At 39.7% G+C, this 16181-nt stretch overlaps 1 protein-coding gene and 1 long non-coding RNA gene across 2 annotated transcripts; one reads left to right on the top strand and one right to left on the bottom strand.

Annotated features, from left to right (window-relative positions):
• The first annotated feature begins 1083 nt into the window (after positions 1–1083).
• Positions 1084–13428, top strand: alpk2 (alpha-kinase 2). The gene is made up of 12 exons (XM_039780742.1): positions 1084–1127; positions 3187–4347; positions 4438–5162; positions 6613–8113; positions 8236–8383; positions 9874–10001; positions 10116–10160; positions 10277–10575; positions 11133–11221; positions 11336–11553; positions 11670–11718; positions 11802–13428. Exons 2-12 carry the CDS (start codon positions 3396–3398, stop codon positions 12010–12012), a joined length of 4365 nt encoding a protein of 1454 aa, XP_039636676.1. The 5' UTR covers positions 1084–1127; positions 3187–3395; the 3' UTR covers positions 12013–13428.
• A 178-nt stretch (positions 13429–13606) lies between these two features.
• LOC120546009 lies at positions 13607–15051 on the bottom strand. Its single transcript, XR_005636771.1, has 2 exons — positions 14839–15051; positions 13607–14176 (listed from the first exon to the last, which is right to left on the bottom strand). It is a non-coding gene; the product is annotated as an uncharacterized LOC120546009 (long non-coding RNA).
• Positions 15052–16181: the final 1130 nt, after the last annotated feature.

Genomic DNA, 16181 nt, shown 5'->3' with positions numbered 1-16181 from the left:
ATGTCTTTAAGTACAGACAACAAATTATCACTTTCTAACTAAATTAGAATCATTGGACCATTCAAATTATTGGAAACTGACCTGCCATCTATGTCATTAGGGATTCACTTGTGTTCACTGCTTGTGAGAGGAGTAATTTGGCTAAACGAGAGGCAAAGTCACATTGAATCACTGTCACGCCAGGGTGAGATAATTGACAACTAATAATTTTACATAAAAGAAGAAAGATATGTCCTCATTAGGTGATTTTGGCCAGTGACAACAGTGCATTGTTGCTTTGCCAGAGCAGTTAGAGAGGCGATAATGTTGCCAGAAATGTGACCCTCAATGTCACAAGTGCACTGTAAACACGTCTATATCAGATTTTACATTGTCATACATTGTTTTAGTGGAAGAAAAACTAAATATATATGTTGTTGTATTTCTTTTCCCCCATGCAGGTTCAACTCCAAGCTGTAACCATTCCATGTTCTTTTTTCATTTATTAGCTTATTTGCACCTATTGAATGTAAGTGGATATGAACACCGTCTGCTAAATGTTTTTCACACTAAATATAATTGACAAACTTGCATACAAGCTAATAGTAACCTTCAGAAAATTATCAGTGAGAGTGTTTAGTTTAATGCTTAGATTACGTCTTTGAAAAAACAGTATTAGCTGTTTGTCTCTATTTTCTTTGTTCTGTTCTATATACTGGGTTGAGTTGGACAGACAGGAAGGAAATTAACATTTCATTATTTCTTTGTCTTGCATACAGGATGTCTAATTGTGGCAAAATTACCATCTAAACCTTAATTATTACTCCAGTGTGTGCTTGTTTCTCATTATTTCTCTCTCTGGTCAGAGCCATATACTTCTCTTAATTAAATGTCTATACCACCCACAAGTCAACGTCTTATTCTGTGAAGTAGGGCACTGAAACACTCAAACAGCCTGTAAATATAGATATTGAGAGTTAAATGTTCAAGATCGCCACATGTCCACAATATCAGGTAACTGACTTTGTACTTGCGGGGGATAACAGTTAAAAATAGATTCACGCCCCGAGACCGCCATCTCTAGCCTGAGCTCACACTGGGGTCCTACATCATAGGTCCATATCCTCAACCACACGGCTATGACTAGGGTACGTACTACATGCATGGCGGAAAATCCCCTTCACAGGCTGAGACAACTGTTTTAATACCTCAAGTATTAATACTTTTATCACGTGTGATTCAGCTGTGAGGTAACTTGTTAGACTTGTTTGTAAATTTTCTTTGGGAATGGTAAATGTTGTCAATTACACTGCTTTGTCTCACACTGCTGACAGGTTGACACACTGCTTGGCTGCATGATACACTTTTCTCAAGATTAATACCTTAAATGGATTTACAAGTATAATGAATTTCGGCAAACATTTGTTTATTTTTCTGCTCAATTGTAGCCAGTTAGTGTTGAGAAAGTCTTGCATTTTAAGGCAGCTTTTTATTTTTAAATTTCAAAACTTAATAAATAAAAACTTAATAAACCTAATTAACTTGAGCTCACGTCTTTAAAACAAGTTGTTCACATACTGTCTACAGCGGCTTAAAGATGCAGCAGGATCTTGGGGGTGTTGTGTGACCAAGGATGGATCTATTTTGGCACAGGCAGTCAAAATGAAATCAAATTACACTTTCTTGCTCTCAGTCACGCAGGTGCTGACATCTTTATTGTTTTATGTCAGTACAGATCAAGTCCTATATGCACTAATCAACCACATCAACAACATTGATTTCTGATTCATTTAAAACCACCCAAGTACCTAAAGTAGTAAAATGCCTTAAAAGCAGGTTACAACTCAGATATATGGGACCATTAATATGCACCTCATATTTGAATCTAAATATGGAGTCAGTGTAGTAAATGTGATTGTAAAATCAAACAGATTGGATTCATTTAAAGAAAAGTTTAGCGTTTCGATCAGGTTGTTCGTGAGGGGTTTAAATGTGTTTCGCAGCCTGAAAATTGTGTGAAGTGTTTATTTTCAAGGTGTTTGTCAATAGACTTACTAAAGTTAGGATCTCTATTCCGTAGTAAACATTTCAGGCGTGAGGGCTCTTCTAGGTGTCCTTCACTGCAGAAGGAATGTAACAAATGCAGGTCATGGGTGAAGATGTGCTGGTATTTTTCCAGTGTCTGTGCCACCACTTCCATCTCCTGCAATCTTGTATATCAGGGTGCATGTTTTGAAGCCTCCTACTTCAACACTTCATACCACCCCTGTCAGGTGGCCAACACGAGCAATGTGAATTTAGACACAGCTATGGTTTAACAGTCATATTAAGTCTCTAAATAATAGCAGCTGTAATCTAAAAAAACAACAACAGGAAACACAGCTCAAATATAAAGAAACAGCCCTGGTGTTACTCATCAGCTGTATCTAACTCCACCATATTTAACAATATTATTACTGAAGAACTATGTAAAACCGTGCTTTACCAAATTATGAAGTTTGGAGTTTCATGAATGTTGAGGGCATTAGCAACAAATACTGCAGCTTCATAAATATCCCACATAAGGTTGGTATTAATTAAAGCTGCAGATTATCTGCTGAATGGTTTTCAAGTGTACTCAGAAGAACCTGAAATGCAAAAGAAAGTTTGGGTTGTTCCGACTGCATTGCAGGTTATAAGCAGAAACTGAAGATTAACAAAACATGGAATTGTACCTTCCTTACATATCATGTACTGCAATGTACTACCTTTGAACTAATGAGTAATACCAGATATTCTTAACAAATCTCTCAATATGTATGTAACTCCTTGCAGCTCTAAGGGCTTGTGAGCTCAATATTCTTGTGTTTATCTGGTAAATAACTAACAGTGACTGATCAGGGTTATTTAAAAGATCAATATAGATAATGCATGTTTTACTACATGTCAGTGTGTAGTCTGCAGCAACAACACTACCACCAAACACGGGACGTTTTTATCAGCTACAAGGTAACAACAACAGGAAGGTTTTCTGTTGATAAGGTACGTCAAGTGTCCTTTAAAAGCTTCCAAAATAGATACAACATGCCATTTAAATGGGCATCTCCTGCAAGATAAATAGCTAGAGGGAGATAGTGGGCCTTACTTCAAATACTTCAGATCGAAGAGGTAAATATACACAAGAGGCTCAGATGAAAGATTATTTGACTGTCTGTCTTCACTTTGCAGGTACTGAATCTCAGGATCTAAGGATACAGTTGGATCCAGTGTAGGAAATGATACCAGAAAAGTCAAAGCCGAACAATCTGTGCGCTGACCTTTATGCCATTTGTCCCAAAACTTGGCCTGTAGTTGCTGCTTGACAGCTGGAGTTTTGCTGCTGACAATCTTTTCTAGCAGCACAACTAGAAGTCTTAATAGATCTATCACTCCTTTGCATGGATGACCAAATGCCGTCACCACAAGACAGTCAAACCGAGGATTTAGACCCTCTATCTCTTTTGCACAGTCCCAAGGAAAACATGCTGTCTGCATATGAGAAAGGAGTAGAGGCTGTGTCAGATCTCTCAAACCCCAAAGACAAATCCACTGAGTCTTTATCAAACGTTTCCAAATGCCTCTCTCAGGAGAAAAGCACAGGCTCTTCCAGCTATAACATGTCAGAGTGTTTACCACTTTGCTCCAAGCCTGCAAATGATGATGATTTTAGGGTTTGTAGCTATTTTGGCTTATCAGAACCTGTATTACCTCTTTTACCTCACTTCTCTCATGACCGTGTTTCCCCTCTATCTGAATCTTTGCATTTTAAACAAGAACCAGCCCTCTCCTTTTCACTCATAGAACACAATAGTACACCTGAACCTCTTGGGGTGTTGTCATCTACTTCTGAGGGTTCGACGGAACCATCTCTCACTGAGACTCTCTCCAGCTCAGAACACAGTCGAGCCATTTACCTATTAAGGTCAGTATCACATCAGTCGGATAGTTTAGAGAGTGATACAGCTATAGCTCCTGTGTCAGACCTTTATATTTTTGAAAGTGACACACAGGACTTCATCTTGAGCCCTAATCCCCAGAAGATTCAATGTCCTGAATACCAGACATTATCGCAAACTGACTACGATGCACATGTCCTGATGGGTGATTCAGACCAGGTGGTGACACAATGCCATTGTGGCTCTAGTGAGGAACGAGCTATGGTGGACTATGAGTCAGACGTAAGCCAACATGCAAAGATAAGACCCCATGCTGTGGATGCCTGTGAGGCAGGCTTGATGTCGGTAAATGATGGGAGTCGAGGGAAAGCAGAGGTCACTGATTTAACCCCCCAACCACGGCGAAGTGACAGCCCTATCGAGCTGTGGCTGGACGCATGCCAGTATCTAGCAGGTGAGGATACAGAAGATAGGGATGTTTTAGATAAGACGGGACATTCTTTGATGCAATGAGGGCTCACTGGTGACTTGTCTTTTCCCCCAGGAGAGTCAGGTTACAACCCTGATGGTAGCGACGGGATTGGCTGGTCCAGCGATGACACCAAAGGTTGGGGGCCACCTGTTGAGAGGTGGTCATCAGTGGACAGCTGGGCAAGTGCACTCTCAGACTGGGCCGGGATCATCGCAGCTCCACCAGAGGACTTCACAGCTGCCTTCACAGAGATAGGGGCTGAGATAGATGCTTTGACACAGGCACTAGCAAAGGTAAATACTCACATAGAAATAGAGACATCTAAAGAAGGAAAGGGTCAAGAGCCAGCAGCGCAGGCACAAACACAGCCACCCATGGGTGTCCAGGAACAGCCTATAGAGGCACAAAACATCCCAGAGAGCTCCGTCCTCTCTGGGCAGAGCTGCCTCGAGGGCTCACAGAGCCTTGAATCCTTGTGTGATTCAACAGCTACCACCACACAAGGAGAAAATGAGCTAGAAGAGATCCAGAGCAGCCAGGCTGAGCGCTCTCCATGCCCCACACAGCAGCACTCATCCATGGGATCATCCGGTGGTACGGTGGCCTCTCCTGGAGGATACGGTGTAGATGTGATACCTGGATCTACTTCTTTTGATGATCTGGACCTTTCTCATTTTGGAGGATTTGTCGAGTCAGACAATTTCATGAGCAATGACGAAGATCCAATCATACTGAATATAATAGAGGATACCGATTTGGAGGGACAAAATACACGTGGTGAGCTAGTAATTGAGGAGGTAAGATGACTTATTATATAGATTTAAATTTGACAGGTGGAAATGTGTGCTCTGCTTTATGTGAAACGCATGACATCTGAGTGCATATCACAAAACTAAACTTGGGGACGGTACATTTTTTTTGTGTTGGGTCAGACACACACATGGGCTTATTCACACACTCTCAAACACCCATCACTTTCTCTAAAGTCTGTGGCAGACAGAGCAATAGAGCAGTAGAAAGATTCACCCTTCACGATAGAGAGAATAACAGCGATCACCTTCACATCAGTCGTGCTGGCCAACAGATAAATCAGTCATGAGCTTTGGAAACAAACATTCCCACTCCTGCCCTTGTCAGTGTTGTCATACCTACAGTATTGATAGCCAGTCAGGAGGTACATAGAGAGTAAAATCCACGTATGAGACTCACGAGTATTGTCGCCTTGCTTTGGGTTGGAGCCACTTATTTTGCACTCATGAAGGACTCTCACCAAGGCTTGCTTCTGTATTATTGGATATAAGTCATTTGGCTCCAATTTTAAAGACTGACAGCTGTTTGTGCTAAAGGAAACGGAGGGAGCATGAGAGGAAAACTTCAGATGGACAGAAATGGCATCTAATAATAGCGGAGAGTTCAATAATAATAGCATGCATCCGTGGCGTGTCAGGGGGGAGAGATGAGAGGAGAGCACAGCTGAGGACTGAAACATGACCCTCCCTTACACTCTCTCTCTCTCTCTCTCTCTCTCTCTCTCTCTCTCTCTTTACATATGTACCCTTTAACACACCCATTCCCACCTCATCTCCTTTAAAACTCAGGATCAGGACGACAACAAGTCCATGGGCCTAGGAGACTGCTTTTGGTTGGCTTAGGTGCGCAAGGCATAGCTGGAGCTCCTGTCTATAACAGCAACAGTGTGGTCTCAGTTGCATGCAGGACACATGGACTGTGGGAGTGGATATAGAAGCATGGTGTTTCATAAACGTCTGCTTTGTGGCTCTATAGAAAGGTATGTGTTGAACAGATCTTAATGTTATGGCATGTTTTTGTCCTTTCTGTAGGATCTGCCTTTAAAATAATTACCTGTTTAGTGCTATTGATGCCAGCACTTCAACACTATTATTAGATTCAAGATTCAAAATCCTTTATTAATCCCACAATGGGGAAATTCACACTGTTGAAGCAGCAAGGGATAAGAGGAAAAGTAGAAGACACAGATTAACACACAATAATAAATATAAATATGTATTAGCATATGTGTACTATCATATGACTTTATACTATATCCATGTATACTATCATGTCTTTTACTCAAACGCATGACGATTATTAATATCTCAGACTCAGAAATATATATATATATATATATATATATATATATATATATATATATATATATATATATATATATATATATATTTAAATTACCTCACATTTTTATTAATATTTGTCTACTTTCCTTATCAGCCCTTTGGAGATGAAGTGTGTGAAGTGACAGATGAACACAGTGTCTCCCAGCCGGATTTGGTGGCCAAGCAAGAAGCCAAAAGGAGGTGTGGGCCAGCTGGGATTGATCGTAAAGGAACTGAACCTTCACCAGATCTTCATTTCGTCAAAAAACACACTCTGACAAACTCACAGGTTCCAGGTGTGCACGCACAACCAGGCATCCACACACACGTGTCATCTGACACTTTACCGGACCTTGACGGAGCATGTCAGTTGGGAGGTCATAAGTTTATTATGCCCTTAGCTCCTCTTGGTATCGGCTCCTCCCTCGTCTGTCGGACAAGCTGTTTGGAAGGAGATCAAACATGTTCCAAAAGGTCTCTCAATGACAACAGAAACCTTTGTTGTGATCACGTACAACCTTGTGTTCTCTGGCCAACCTTGGATGGGATAACTGAGAAAACATCTCTGGAAGTTGATGAGGATTTGATTCATAAAAAGGGAAATACAACAGACTCTGCTGAGAAATCTTCACCAGAGGGACAACTGGACTTTGCCCCTGTGAGGAAAACAATAATTGAGGAGATTCATGACCTCGGTGCAGAACTATCAAACTTGGCTGATGTCCCTGCAGATCATTTCATCATCTCAGAGGGGAACCGCATCGCATTCATAACTTTAGATCTAAATGACCCATTTGTCTCCAGGGCTGCAAAACCCATCGCCAAAGCCATACAATCTGAGTTGAATCTGAAAACAGCTGAAAAGATGCCACACAAAACCCACAAGTCCACCTCAGAGAGCAAAACACGCTCCAAAAAGGACAAAACAGGTGGTCATCATTATGGTGCACAAGTTTCCAAGAAACAGGAGAATGTATCTCACTATGTTTCAGCCCAGCAGGTCTGCAAACAACAAGAAACTCATCCTCTTACTGGGGAAAATCACACCAGTGAGAACGCTCCAGTCGGACTTGAGGACAAGGAGGCTAAATTGGTGATTGAGACTGGTGTAGCAACTGAGAAGGCGCCAAACAAGCCACACGGGAAGAAGAAAAAGAAACATGCTCCGAATGCAACAGGAGTGAAAAGTGTAGTTGAGCCACTGGTTGAAGTGGAGAATGGAGCAAAACCAAACACTGCAAAAGGAAGGATTGATATGTTTGAGGCCAAGATGGGTGCTGGGAAGGCTCAAAAGGACAGTGATCAGTCAGATGAGAAAAAGTCCCAGAAACCAGAGGCTAAAGCTAAAGCTTCCCGGGAAGAACTACCTCCACATCATTCAGATCATAAAGACCACCAGCCAAACAACTTCACCAGTCATCTGAACGATGATATTATTAAAAGACGACGCCTGTCAGAGGATAAGTTTGGAAAGATTGTCAGTGGTTTCGAGTCTAAACATCCGAAGCCAGAAACTTCCATTCAGACAAAGGGAGAGGAGCCCAAAGTAGATACCGGGGCAACTCGCAAAAAAGCGTACAGTGAAGTGGTCAAACAGAAAATCCCACCTAAGGAAGGTAAGGGATAGACCATTTTTATGCTAAACACTCTTCTATGAAACATTATAAACACAAGTTCACCTGCATGATGGTATGTGAACATCTCATAATAAAAGCATACTGTTTGACAATGTCTGCAGACCCCAAGGTAGTGCAGCCTATCCAGGCAGTGTCAGTGAGTGGGGACCCCCAGAGTCTGTGCCTGTGGTGTCAGTTTGCTGCTGTCTTCTCCCACCACACTGTCACCTGGAGCAGAGGGGACACTGTCCTGTCTGAGAGCAAGAGAAGGTATTTCATTTTACATGATTTTAATCTAATGTATTTTGTCCAATGTCATTTTTACACAATACTTTCACGTAACTCAGCTATACACCCCAAAGCACCAACCAGTCTCCTACCAGTGACTTACCACATACCTCATAACAAGGGTGTCACTTTGGTTTGAGAAGTGGGGGGCCACAAAACAGGGGGTGTGGGGGTCCTCTGCCAGAAAAAATATTTTCGATTTGAATCCTATTTCCTGCATTTCAAAATACATTTATTGGGACTATGGTGGTACAGAATCCAGGAAATAATGAAGTTGACCATAATGAAATTGTGCCAGAAAGAAGAGTAGCCTACTTTTCTTTATTGCTTAAAATAGTGGTCAATCCCTGAAATAGTGGCCAGTCCCTGAGACACATATATACATATATATATATATATATATATATATATATATATATATATATATATATATTACAATAACATAATATCAAACTAATTTGAAAGTGTGTGTGTGTACTAGCTACCACTTAGCTAGTTGGACAATCATTTATCCTTTACTTAGCTAACTAACTAAACTGTTTATCCATCACTTTTAGCTAACTATTACAAACATTAATGCTTAGCTTTAGCTAACATTGACTATTTCAACCGTATTACTTTTAGCTAAGAATTTTAACTTTTACTTTTAACTAAATAACGTTACTACAACTGTTTATCCATAACTTTAAGCTCATTATTACAAACGTTTATCCATTAACATTACTTTTATCTAACTATTAGCCTACAAACATTTATCCATTACTTTTCGCATATTATTTAAACCTTTCATGAAATACTTTTAGCTAAGCTAATTTAAATTGTTTACTACTTTTTGCTAACTGTTTCAACATCTCTGCTTGCTTGCTAGTTCACCTACTCTCACTGGTGTTCAGGTGTTACAGCTGACTCAATATGTGGATTCAAAATATGTTTTTTAAATTGTATAAAAAATGTATCTTTTTTAAATTAATTGAGTTAACTCCACAATCTTTCCACCTACCCCTGGAAAATACAAGTAGTCCTAAGAATCACTGATCTACAGCATGTTAGCAGACAGTAATATTTAGCATCAGGTAGGAGAAAAGTGGGCAGAAAATCGTATGCAACACTTTGACAGCAGGAATAAAGTATGGTTTTACATTTTGCTTTTTTTAAATCTATGCACAGCAGTCAGTCGCTTCTATTTTGTAACCTGCACTTTCATATATCCAGCTACCTTCACTTGTGTAATACTCTGTTCGACATGACCATTTTTCAAAAAGAGGAGCAACCAAAACAGTAAAATATCAGCAGACACAATTCATTTTGGAATAGGGCATAGAAGGGATCCTGGATTGTCATAATGTATATAATTAAATATCACAGGAAATCAAAATTTCAGATGCAATGCCACAGGGTTGTTGTTGTTGTTGTTGTTGTGAGATTAGTGGCTTTGTATGGTGCATTTTGTGACATTGTACCTTTCTCTGAAGTGCAGGGGACGAGAGCAGAGTGTCACTGACCATCACCAACGTTTCTCACAAAGACTTGGGCAAGTACCAGTGTCAGCTCACTAGTTTACATGGATCAGTCACCCTGGACTATCTGCTCACATATGAAGGTATAAATCATGATTTAACTATAAGAACTATCCAGAACGTAAATGTGGTAAAAAATGTGTATCCAACACAATATACAACAAAGAATGCATTTCTTATTTTTGACTATTTTACAGTGCTTAGTGAGATTGTCATCCCTCCATCTCCAAAGACCATCTCATGTGAGTTGTGATCTTAGATCCCTTATTAGTGTACACAGTTGAGCTGTAAAAGCCCGGCCCAGTTTGTTGTTTTGACGGATAAGAGATGACACATTATCTCTGCCTTTCTTTTTAAGCTGCCCCTGTAGAGGTTGGTAGTGAAGAAGAGGATGTCCACTGTTCCAGGCTGATTTTCAAAGAGGATTTTCTATCTGACCAACACTTTGGAGAGAACCAACATGCCAGCATCATCACTGAAAAGATCCACTTTGGGGAGGGGATGCACCGGCGGGCTTTCCGGACCAAGCTGCAGGCGGGTCAGATATCTCTGTTACTACCTGGAAGCTCCTGTGTGCTCAAAGTACACAATGCTATCAGCTACGGGACCAAGAACAATGACGAGCTCGTTCAGAAAAACTTTTCCTTGGCTGTAGAGGTAGGAACATCATGGGACTCTCCAAAAGTCCTTCATAGATCAAAGTGTAATTACATTATGTGCATAAAAGTCCTGGGAACCAAGCCCAAGCTCATTACACTTAATACTTTTTCTGCCACAAAATTATGGAAACGGGATGAGATAATTAATATATAATTGTGACATAATCACAATATTGCTACTACATTAATTTAATAATGCTTTGGACAATGCCTTTTTTCTTTAGTGAAAGAAGTTTTGTGACAAAATATTATAGACTTTGTTGAGAAGTGCCACATACAGTAAGTGTGTACTTACTAAGAGTTAAATGTTTTTGGCTCGACCTTTTCATGCAATGTCAAATTTATATTAGGCTACATCATATACATAACATGCAAAATGTGACAGTTGGAGCCATCAAGTTATCATCCCATTCTGAGTTTAAATACAATAAAACAGCAAACACAATCTTTTATCAAATATTTCATGAGAGAGTCATAGAGAGTCTTCTACTTATTATCATGTGTCCACAGATCTTCTAACATAGAAAGTACTGTAATTGACTTTTTTCTCTGTAGGAGTGCCACGTCCAGAACACAGCAAGAGAGTACATCAAGGCGTACAACACTGCTGCACAGTCTGTGGAAGCCTTCGGAGAGATCCCAGAGTGAGTGACACAAGCTGTAAACTTAGTGCACAGCATAAATCTCTGCCTTTATAGTATTTTAGAATAATCTAATATACTCATAGCTCAAGCAATTTTGATTCATGCTTCCACCAGGATCATTCCTATCTACCTGGTTCACCGTCCATCCAATGATATCCCGTACGCCACGCTGGAGGAGGAGCTGATTGGTGACTTTGTCAAGTATTCGGTCAAGGACGGCAAAGAGATCAACCTGAAGAGACGCGACTCGGAGGCAGGACAGAAATGTTGTGCTTTCCAGCACTGGGTCTATCATAAGACTGAGGGCAACCTGCTGGTTACTGACATGCAAGGTCACATAGATATTTTGAAATGTGTACAAGTTCAAAATGGGTTTTTTTTCCTGCAAATCATCATGTGCTTTAAATTACACTTAAACTAAATATCAGTCTGATTTTGTGGTTTTCAGGAGTGGGAATGAGGCTCACTGATGTGGGAATAGCCACCTCTAAGAAAGGGTGAGTATTTCTTTTGAGACCAATAATAGTTGCAAATTGTTGATACATGCAAATTGAAAGATACATTTTTTCTTTCTTTTTAGATATAAGGGCTTCAAAGGAAACTGTGCCACCTCCTTTATTGACCAGTTCAAAGCTTTGCACCAGTGCAACAAGTACTGTGAGATCCTGGGCCTCAAATCCATGCAGCCCAAACCTAAAAAGCCTGCATCTGCTCCGAAACCCAGACCCCAACAAGCCTCTGCTGCACCCAAGAAGAAAGTATTTGGGCCAACAGTGAAGGGCAAGTCATAATAGGAGGAGAATCTTGGACTACGTGTGTAATTTTTATTGAAATGGTGAGGGTTTTAAATAATTTGCTTCACTCATGCTGGACCTCGTCATGCAGAGTTTGGCCTGTCAAGGAGGAATCGGAAAGGTGTCCAAAGTTTTGCGCTGCAGAAGGCCACATGATGGAGAGGACAGATGTGTTTGACTCTGAAGAGAGCAATTTTTACACAACAAGCGAGAGTTTTTGCTTCATCTCGTGTTGAACATTTGAGAGATATATTTTATTTTATTGAGATTATTTCTGGAAGACACTTTATTTCACGAGTCTGTAATCTCCCATTACCAGATTATTCTCACATTGGAGTATGGTCTGGCTACACCGCCTATCTATTCTAGGGATGAGGGGGGGGGGGGAGCTCTGGCTTGTTTGTAACTTGCTACTTGTTGCTTGTAACAGATTAATTTTCCAATTTGGGATTAATAAAGTCCATCTATCTATCTATTTCTTTAAACCAGTCACAACCATCTTGGGCGACACTAACCCCCTATAGCAGCAATAAGGGAAGGGACGTCTGGAATGTGAGAGATCAGCAGTCTTTATCCCAGCAATTTGCATCCGTTGAGCCAGACTGGGAAAACTGTGACAAATTTAACAAACACTTAAAAATGATGATGATAATGATGAGTTTATGGACAGTGTTGAACTGTGATGTCTTAGAGATTTTAATTTGTGATGAGTTTTTATTGTTTTTCTACTTCGGTGATGTCTTCAAACTATTAGTTCATTAAATTAATGAACTTGTTTATTAATTGAATAGAGGAAATGTCTTTTAAGTAGGTTGTTTGATAAAATACACACAGTAGAGGACACGTCTTGTTTTGGATTCAGTATGAGTGGGCAATTTTCGTGTATTTGGTGGGTGAGGTGACAAAGATAATTGCATTTTCAGTTTAATGTTAGATTATTATAATGTTTTCTTTTCATTACGTAAAAGCTACTGATTCAGGATAAGCTCATTTTTTTATTCTGGAAACAACACAAATACATTTTGTACACACACAAAGTATGCATTTGAATGTATTCACTGACAAATGTGAAGATTTATTGATTTATCATTTAATTGTCTGGTGTAATTCTGATTGTTAAATAGATTTTTAATGTCTGGCATCATTTCAAGGATCTATATGTTACCGGTCCAGCTCAAACTGAGTGAGAGAAATGTAAAACCAAATCCAGAGCCTACTTACACACTCAACCACATACCAGCTATTCAAAGGCAGTCTCAAACGGTCTCCATATAATAACCCTCTCTGTTCGACTCTCATTGTTGCTTTTTGAATCCCTGACTCAAATTGCAGACATGGTTTTCAGCTTGCAGCTATGGCCAGTGTGTAATCACACAGTAGATCTTTGTTATTAAAGAGATGTTGCTGGTTCAAGATGCTTTGTGATTGATTTTAGTCAAGTTAATTCAACTCACATTTCCATGATTTTGACACGGTGTCTATGTTTGTATGCAAATATATACTTGTCTTTGTACACAGGACTGTGTTTGAAGGTGGTTTTTAATATGACTATTACATCTTTCTCATGAATAGATCAAGTTCACTCTATAGCAACAGACAAAAAAAACACTTTATTTATGTAATTTGCATGGATGAAGACCATTGTGCAATCATAGTAGATGACTCATTTACATGTTGGAAAAAGTTTGAATGATGACAACACAAGAAATGGCAGCAGCATGAAAACAAATGAGTGCTCTATTTCTATTTATACTTACAGGAGAAGGTCTCCAGCAGCAAATTAGCACCTCAAACGCTAAAGAAAGTGGGTCACACTCAGAGGCTTAAGATCATGTAGGATGTTGGTACGTAACACACATCTATTTTCATCTCTGCCCCTCCAGCATGGTGTAACGTGTCCTTGATGTGTTTTTAGGCTTTACAGAATGAATGAGGAAACTATTACAAAGCTACAAAAAAGACTACAAACACAAGGAGAAATAAAAATCCAATCAGGAAACTGAGGACTATGCTGAGGTCTGTTTCACACTGTAGCTATTTAGTGTGAAAATGGCGTTTGAAACACAGGACACAAACACCATTGTCACACTCCACAACTCTAGAGGACAATATTTACTGTAGATACTGCAGACGGAGAGGTTAATACTGGTGGATGGGCGACCTGGTGAAAGAAGGGGGAAAAAAAAGTAGATTTGTGACGTGTAAAATCAATGAGGAGCAATGGAGAGAGTTAAAAGTTTGAAAAGAAACACAGATAATGTTAAAGTACACATGGTGTTGGTGTGTAAGCCTGTGAAAACCCCAGGCTGAAATCACACTAAGCTATGATTTATGACTATCCATGCAGCACTTTAATTTTGTACCCATAAATATGCAGAAATAAAACGCAAAAAGAAAACAGAAAAACAATAGAAAATGGAGGAAATAACACTGAGTAAATACACAAGGCTTATCCAAAGTGTCCAAAGTCCATGTTGTTTTTTACTGATTGTGGGGATGACTGTAGCTGTGTGAGAGAGTAAGACCACATGTGTGATCCTCACTTCTTTCTATATAATAAACATTTTTGCATTCATTTTTCTAAAACTGTAATAGAGTTGTACATAGAGTTGGTTGGGACTGTATGCCACATTAGATTCCTTGTTTCTGCTTTTAACTATTATATAACATTTCTGAGCTGAAATTGCAACCAAGTTTGTTTTTTTATTGGTAAATTGATCATAGTTCATTAATTAATAAATCAATTACCAACTTTACTAATAACAATTTGATGAAAACATTACTAAAGGATTTAAACTTATTGCAGGACAACAACCAACTTACCTCAAGTTTCTAAAGTAGATCCTCTTTCCAGGATTCATGAATTCGTACCCAGTGGTCACTCTCCTGCTTCTGACTCTCCCAGCTTCTTCTCTGCTCCATCCCTCTCGCTACAGCGTATCTTCTTGTCAGAGTGTTTCCAAACAGTTAAAAGTCCAGTTGTGCGTCCGGAGCAGCAGGTTCTTGAGGTGATGTGTGGTGCGTTTGGGTTTGATGTTGTCCCGTTCCAAGTCCTTATGTAGACAGAGCAAGGTTTGGACAAACAGCCAGTTCCACATTAGTGATAAGCTACAGGGGAAGTATTGATCGACCCTGACCAGAGGTAGAGGGTGAGCAGTGGAGGAGGGGGAGACAAAAAAAACTGCCTCGGTGAGGCAACAGGGCCTTAATACCAAGGTTTCACTGAAAGTCACCGTGAGCTGAATGTAATGGGTGGTGGTTCCTGACAGAACAAATTGGAAAATCGATGTAATAAGTAAGTACGGTTTATTCATATAGCACTTTTCACAGAAAAAAAATCACAAAGTAGTTCACAATAAACAGAAATACAATAAATAAAAGACTTAAGAATACAAAGGAAATCAGACAGCCATAAGATACCTTGTCTAACCAAAAGCCTGTTTGAATAACAACGTCTTCAACTGCTTTTTAAAAGAATCAACAGAAATTAAACAACTTAAGGAGAGGGGAGGTACATTCCACAGCCTGGGTGTCACTGCTTGAAATGATCGATCCCCTCTGGTTATAAAATGAGTGCGGGGGACCACTAACAACATCTGAACTGATGACCTCAGACTCAAGACTCTAATAAAATATGGAGTTTGGTGGAGTTGAAGGGGCCAAAAAGTCAGCAAGGTACACAACCAGTAGGCAGATGTTTGGAGTAAAATTAGACACTCATAAAGTAAAAGCAAGTCAAAGAGTGAAGTCAACACACAAGTTACATCCTAACTCTAATTATCCGAAAGCAAATGTTTCTTCTTTGACAAACTCCATTTTATCTCACACAGTGGTTGTACAAATCCTTAGTAGTTAATAATTAATGGATAGAAAATAGTTAAAAGATACACTAAGGATCAGTTTCATAATAAAAATATGTCACCTAAGGCAGATTATGAAAGAGCATCCCTTTAACTAGAGGTCGGATATGTGTCACTCTGCTCAGTTTTGACCCTCCAAAGCCCAATGTTAAATCAGTGATTCCCAACCAGGGGTACTTGTACCCCCCGAGGCACTTCCGTAGTTGCCAACCAGTAACTATACCAATCTAAGCATGGTAGGGGTCTGTAGGGGCCATTACCTTTTCATTTTATACACATGGCAATGAGCAAAAACACATACACTTT

The sequence above is a fragment of the Perca fluviatilis genome, chromosome 17 (genome assembly GCF_010015445.1).
Source record: "Perca fluviatilis chromosome 17, GENO_Pfluv_1.0, whole genome shotgun sequence".
NCBI classification, from domain to species: Eukaryota; Metazoa; Chordata; class Actinopteri; order Perciformes; family Percidae; genus Perca; species Perca fluviatilis.
Note: the sequence above shows the minus strand (reverse complement) of the source record. Positions and strands in the feature narration are given on the sequence as shown.

Bases quoted from the DNA above. Each gene is read 5' to 3' on its own strand.
- alpk2 (XM_039780742.1), top strand. From the start codon at position 3,396: ATGGATGACCAAATGCCGTCACCACAAGACAGTCAAACCGAGGATTTA. The intron at 8,114-8,235 runs GTAAGGGATAGA...CAATGTCTGCAG, and splicing joins GAAAATCCCACCTAAGGAAG to ACCCCAAGGTAGTGCAGCCT. The intron at 11,554-11,669 runs GTCACATAGATA...TGTGGTTTTCAG, and splicing joins GCTGGTTACTGACATGCAAG to GAGTGGGAATGAGGCTCACT.